This window comes from Misgurnus anguillicaudatus, chromosome 22 (genome assembly GCF_027580225.2).
Source record: "Misgurnus anguillicaudatus chromosome 22, ASM2758022v2, whole genome shotgun sequence".
Taxonomy (NCBI): Eukaryota; Metazoa; Chordata; class Actinopteri; order Cypriniformes; family Cobitidae; genus Misgurnus; species Misgurnus anguillicaudatus.
Window position 1 is genome coordinate 33,297,833 of NC_073358.2, and position 7,134 is coordinate 33,304,966.

The 7,134-nt window shown below is 39.0% G+C and overlaps 1 protein-coding gene across 2 annotated transcripts; it reads right to left on the bottom strand.

The window, feature by feature from the left end:
• Positions 1–741: 741 nt before the first annotated feature.
• ftr83 (finTRIM family, member 83) lies at positions 742–6,519 on the bottom strand. 2 transcript variants are annotated; one of them, XM_055199405.2, is made up of 7 exons: positions 5,839–6,519; positions 4,916–5,011; positions 4,050–4,283; positions 3,775–3,934; positions 3,513–3,569; positions 2,971–3,069; positions 742–1,565 (listed from the first exon to the last, which is right to left on the bottom strand). In XM_055199405.2, exons 1-7 carry the CDS (start codon positions 6,433–6,435, stop codon positions 1,039–1,041), a joined length of 1,770 nt encoding a protein of 589 aa, XP_055055380.1. In that variant the 5' UTR covers positions 6,436–6,519; the 3' UTR covers positions 742–1,038. The 2 variants fall into 2 exon arrangements, with proteins under 2 accessions (XP_055055380.1, XP_055055381.1); XM_055199406.2 differs by lacking the exon at positions 742–1,565 and adding an exon at positions 2,103–2,161 and having other exon boundaries at positions 5,839–6,457.
• Between the last annotated feature and the right edge of the window lie 615 nt (positions 6,520–7,134).

Below are 7,134 nucleotides of genomic sequence, written 5' to 3' on the forward strand. Positions count from 1 at the left end.
ACATTAAGAATTTCATTTCAAATACTTATATCACTGACAACAGTGGTCTGGTCAGGATATTGTCATTTAAAAAGTGGAGTTGCAGCCCTCAACTGATGTTTATGTTGTCATTTTGTGTATTGGCCACCAGGGGCCTGTACCATGAAAATGGTTAAACAAACTCAGGGTAACAGGATTAGTTTCAAGTTGACAAAACCAAGCCAATGTGACCAGGCCTTGTAGGTACAAGCTATTTTCATGGTACCCAAAACCCAGGATTTGCAAAAACTAATCCAAAACTTCCCTGGCTAACCAACTAAACCGACTTCATGGTATGGGCCCCAGTTGTGTGATTGCAGTACCAGTTTTACCCACAAGTTTTGTGATTGCAGTACCAGTTTTGGCCACAATCCTACATACTGTTCCTTTAAATTAAACCAGGACAAGTCTAGGACTTTTATAGGACATTTAAGTAGTTTTTGCAAACAGTCCTTCCAAAAACAATATTGGTGTGCATCCGGAGACAAAACAATGTCACTGATATATGTGTTAAGTTAAGATATGTCAGTACAGGGTGTTTTTCAAATTAACGAAGCTAAAAACATGCATTTTTAGTCTTGGACTAGGATACGGCCTGTCCGGGAAATCGCCCCAATACGTTAGAAATTGACATTTCAGCAACTCTGTGCCTCATAAACATAAGCACATTGTCTAATAGATTGATTTTTCTTGTTTTATATGAATGTTTGAACAAAAACATTTTTTCAAATCAACTCTTTATTTTATTCCCAGTAATGTATACATTTTGTGGCAAAATCTTAAAAATATACATTGAATTAGTTTTTCTGAGTTTCCTTCATACTCATTGAAAATCACACAGATAGATATAAAAAATAACATGAATTCACATATGCATATATAGCCTATTTATCAAGTCATTGAAATATAATAAACAAAAATGACCATAATTAGCTGCACAAGAAATATAATTTAATAAAAACTGATAATAACCATAAAACATCTGGAAATGCCCCTAAACCCCCTTTCCAGTTTTACTATCTACAACTGACAAAGAGATATAGCAGACTCATACCACACCCAAAATCCAGGATAGACCGGCTCACTAAAAGAGGCTTTAAACTGATGAATAAGTGACATGGACTCAGACACATTGTAAAAGGCAAGAGTGCCTCCTGCAAAGTCTAGAAACACCCCGATACGGGACGAGTAGGGTGCCTTAACGTCAATCTGATCTTTGTTGTGTCGGGCAGTATAGCTGGAGTCAGAGCAGAAGAGACTCCAGGACTTGCGGTTGTACCCGATACGAGCCGAGTCTCCATAACCTGTCCTCTTGATGCCTTTATAGGTGACACCGATGGAAGCGCCCTCTCCGCTCCACTCCACCTCCCAGTAGTAGACACCTCCCGAGAGAGCCTCTTGGCACAGGACCTGGGGCAAGCAGTCAAATCTCTGGGTGCTGTCGTTGTATGACTGAGGTTCTCTCTTAAGGGCTGCTTTTTTGTTGCCACGGGAAATATAGAGTTGTCTGTATGCTGTGTTTGGGTCCAGAGTTAGCTGGCAGGCATCTTTAAAATAAACCAGAAAGAGATGATCAGGCATTAGCAAAGCAAACTTTTATCTGGGTGTGTAGACAGAGGGGAGTTTAGTTGATTTAGTCGCTTAAGAAGAAAACTAAAGACTCACAATTAACCTTTTGTACCCACATGAACAGTAGCCTACAACCTCTCGGGTATCTTGATCCATGTACATGTAAGCTTCATCATGGTGCTTTAAAATCAGAATATTGTTAAAGACTATAGATTTAGTTCTTAAGTCACTTTAGGCTCAAGGTCGCTTAATAAAGCACAAAAAGAGATTACGAATGTGCATGGGTCAAGTTTAGACCAAACCACCTTTACACAGAGACCACAGAAACATAATCGAGAAACTATCTATAGGATTTCTAATCTGGGAACAGTTCTGCTAGTAACTTTTGCAAAATACAAGTACATAGCAAACCTGATCCTAGATCAGCAGTCCTGATGTAAGAGTCTTAATAAACATATGCAGGGCATGCAGGGTTGCCTATAGATAAAAAATCACCTAGTAGTTGAATCTGGCTGTCAGAGTTGGTTGGATATTTGTTGGTGGGGTCTGCCAGAAGTTCGTGGACGCCTCTGATCTAGAGGGCCGAGAGGTTGATACACATTTAGGACTGTCTACACACCCTACATCTATCTATATACCTACTTCTGGATAATTGCTAGGTTTATTTCTAACATATTTATATGTAGTGTTTAGTCTTGTTAAAAGCCACACATGAGTGCTGTAAGTAGATATGATGAAATATCCAAAGATTTGAACAAAGACAGTTCATCATGAATCACCCACATACGGTACCACTCGCTGAACAAACTAAACCTGTTTTATTATATGCTTGGACACAAACTCAGTATCTAAGGAATGATGTTGGACTACTCCCACTACAACACAAATGCCAGCATCTCTTAAAGAGATAGTTCACTCAAAAATGAAAATGTTGTCATCATTTACCCACCTTCATTTCATTCTAAACCTGTATGAGTTTCTTTATTCTGTCGAACACAAAAGATGACATTTTGATGGTAACCACACAGTTGATGACAGCCATTGACTTCCATAGTATTTGTTTACCTTATATGACAGTCAATGGGTACCGTCAACTCTGTAGTTACCATCACTTATCAAAATATCTTCTTTTGTGTTCAACAGAAGAAACAAACTCATACAGGTTTAGGGTGAGTAAATGATGACAAAATTAAAGCTATACCTTTAAGAACCTAATGCAAATTCATTTACGTATTAAAATGTTTTTATTCATCATCACCAGAGATTTAAACTCAATTGACCTTTAAACCTCCATCTTGTTAATGTTATCTACACAACAATGGCCTCTGATCTTGGGTATAAGCGCATAAAAGGAAATGTTTGTATAAACACAGATAAACTTACACTGGAGAAACTCATCCCTTGTCCGAGGCTCTCTTGTTGTACTTGTCCGAGGCTCTCTTGATGTACTGGGACTCTTGTACATCATGTCAACATCATCAGCTGGAGATAAAATAAAGAGAGATGGTTTTAAGCATGCTTGTCTCTGACGTATGTAAATTAGGATTTAAGCTTTAATCTCATCAGTAACCTCCACAGACAACCAGACTTTACACAACCGTCAATTATCTGTTTGCTAACAAACAGATTATATCAGTGAGAAAATAGAAAGGACCTCTAGGTACTTTCTGGATGTGGTGAGGATACAATTACACAAACTGAAGGTCACATAAAAAACAGCCTTATGGTGTGTGTGTGTGCATTTCATAGAGAAGATCAGCTAATACATCTGCCTGTGTGATGTACAAATGTGATGTTGGTATTAAGATCTTTGCTTAGCAACCGGCCAAAAAGACTCTTGGACCCTGACACTGGCTTTTGATGAATTCCATTTACAAATTCCAGCCGAAGCAAACAGCAGGGAAGCTGAATTTTCATCAACTTACACTTCATAGTCTTTTTCTTCTTGAGGTCCTCAAGCTGACAAAATGGCATTTTGTTCACTAAAACAAAATTAAGTGTTATTATATACAGTAGTGTAAAACCATGTATGACAAAAAAACCTCACAATTTATAAAATGTGTTTAATTTATTTTTACAGGAAAACGAAACATTGTACTGTAATCATTATGATCTAAAAAGCTTATAAAATTGAAAGTACTAATCAAATTGAATTTTATGTAAGTTCATATTGCAAAACAAACTTACCTGTCTTTGCCACCTTGACCAGCTCCTCATTGCTGAACTCATTTAGATGTTGTTTCATCTCTGAAACGGTCTTGGTGACAGGGCCAAAGGAAAAGTAGGGGTTCACAGAAACAGAAGGAAGCTCTTCAGCATCAGTCTGGGCGAGCAGCATGTGGTAACTCTGCAATCAGAAAAACAATATATTTTTTGCAATACTTCCTTAAATGGAGAGACACTAAAACCTTGGTGACTTAGTGTGACTGTGTTATTTCTTTAACAGACTCTGATGTAAGCACCTGGATGAAGTGGATGTGGTCCTCGGTGCGAGAGAGCTGTGTCAGCTCGTTGTCTCTCCTTTTCAGGTCAGTAATTTCTTGCCCCAGACGCTCCATGTGACCCTCTGCGGTGTTAAGTGCTGCCTTCTTATTGCTCGAGATAAGTTTGGTCATTTCCTGTTGCATTCTTTCAATGGAACGAAGCATGTCACCAAATAGCTTTTCACTTTCCTGTAAGGCCCGTTGTGCTGAGCTCTGTGGAAACAAATGGATTTATTACCCGGTTCTTGTGCATTAACATATTTTATTATATACACATCTATATACAAAAAGTTCCTAAGCGATAACTTAATTCTGGCTAATGATGGGTCACTTTTGCGTATAAAATGCACCGATATATCGGCCTACAATCAGCAGATAAAAGCAATTATTTCCCACTATCAGACATCGGGCGATTGTTTAAAAACAGCCTGGCGGAAAAGACCAAACCACCAGAACTCAACAGTGTGATTATTTTGAATTGGGTAACAATGACAACCCAGACAACACTGGTGCTGCTGACTTTGGCACTGATCCGATGCAGATCCAGCACGGATTCATCTGCTGTCTAGGAATACAGCTGCAGTTTGTAGTTTGCACTATTAGGATTTCAGAATATAATCATTTAAAACAAGGAGGATAAAGCTAAATGATCGATAACTATTGGTATCGGAGCAGGCCATTGTCGAATATCGGTATCGGCACAGATTTTGTATCAGTAAAACTTATATATGTCAGAGAATTTTAATAAATCTTATATAATCATATTACATTTGAGGATGAATTCTGGCAAGCTTCTTTGTTTTACACCCTATGACCCCACATCTCTGTTCATTCTCTGGACAAACCTTAAGTGAATCCACGGCCTGCTTTAACTCCTCCATTTGTTTCACTCGGTCGTGGATCTTCTCCTGAATTTCTGCCTGGGTGGCGCCCAACCGTTGCTAAGGACAAATATAAACAAGAAATTCATGACAATGAGGTGCAGCGACAAAGGAATGTTGTATTAACAGCATCCTTCCACATTACAGCAACTTCCATGTCCGGTTTTGATATGACTGTATGTTTAACTCTTTGTGTTCCTGAAATAAAATATTTCAATTTTTTTCCATTATATAATTCAGATCTAATCTAAAGAGTTTGTTTGCCGAAACTTTGTGTTATTCTTTTACCACGAAACCTTTGACTGTAAAACAATTTGTGGTTTACTTTGCTGTTAATAATGAAACCCCTCCTCACTAGAACAACAGCCCAGATCGGTTTCTTATTTCCTTTTGGGGTGGAGATCACTCAATGGTTGTGTTTGTTTTAGGAAGGTTGGCTACTTTTAAGACCCCATTAAATCAAAATTGGAGGTTTATGAGTTTAAGTCCATTTGATGCACTCCGAAACAATGACCAAATTCACTTAGATATACACATAAAAAATACAGGAATTTAGTACTAAAATATTTATGACTCTCATGGTAGTCACTTATTTGATCAAATAAGATGCCCTCTAAACTTGCATGAAGCAGCAAGGAGCAAATCAGGTTCATAGCTGTGATGTAAAAACCATTGACTACTGGCTATTTTGAGAGCCCTTCTGTATTTCCTGCACCCTTTTCCTGTTTGAATTTGAAAACATTTTAATATGGCTTCTGCTGGTGATGCATTGATTTTGAGGATTTATTCTGTTGTCATAACAGAAGAACCAGCATAAAATCGAATACAAAGTTAAATACAATATCACGCTGTTGATAGAAACGCACTTCATTCATGCACACACCTACCTGCATTTCTGATCTTTCCTGTTCGGCTGACACCATGTCATGCCCCTTGTGCTCCTTCACCGTACACAGCACACAGATACACATCTGATCTGTCTTACAGTAAAGCTCTAGACCTTTCTGGTGCTGTGGGCAGATCTGACGGTCCAGGTGTCCGATCTCATCCACAAGCTTGTGACGCTTAAAGGTGGCTGATTCAAAATGAGGCTTCAAGTGCTTTTCGCAGTAGGAAGCCAGACACATCAGGCAAGACTTGACCGCTTTGAGCTTCCTACCAATACAGATATCGCATCCCACATCTTGGGGTCCTGCGTAGTTGTAGTCAGGAGCTGGAGGTGCCGGTGGAAAGTCATTTTCTTGTTGGAGGCTTCTTGAGTTTCTTAGGGTTGAAGTGGATTGGCGAGAGGACTGAAGCCGGCGTGGATTTGGCCTCTTGTTGTAGGTCACCCTACACTGAGGACACAGGTATTGTCCGGTGTGGTCCGCGTGATCCCAGTAGGTCTTGATACAGACGGCGCAGAATATGTGACCGCATGGGATGGAAACAGGGTCTCTAAGATCCTCCTTGCAGAGAAAACAGAAGTCCTGATCGGACGACATGCTTCAATCCCAAAAGAAATCTGAATGAGATCTCCGACGAGCAGATGCGTGCGTGTGCGAGACAAGAAAAGTTAGTTTAAAATGCCAGCACAGCATGTTATATAGAGTAAACAGGGAGGGAGGTTAAACTGGTTATGCAGAAACCTGTAAATGAATGGGGGAGTGGCTGATGCACAGGTGTAGAGAGAGATTGAGAGAAAGAGGCAACATGTTTCGTCAGGTGTCAATGAAAAGACAAAAGAGAAGTAGAAAAGAATGAATGAAATGTAGCATCTCATAAAATAGTTTTGAAAATTGCAGGCAAAGGAGTTTTGCATCATCTTAAAATGAGCTGAAATAAACCAATGCTCTTGAATGGCAATTTATGCGTATTTGCCTTGACCCCTGTGGTGTTGGGGTTAGCATGGGGTTTCGTTATTGATTTCTATGCACATTTTTGCACAATTTACTTTATACTAGTTCATATGAATTAGTCAACTTGTAAAATATGAACGGATTCTCGTGAGATCATTCCAAATAAATAATTATTTTTTTATTCATTTGAACTCTTATTTTATGTCAGGGTCATTTGCATTTCCTTCATTTTTAATAATATGCACCCTGTGTTGCTACTGCATTATGCATGCAAACTATGATCTCATGTAGGACTGTTTATACGAACAGAAGGTCCAATGAGGTGAGAGAGCTCAACTTAGGGCA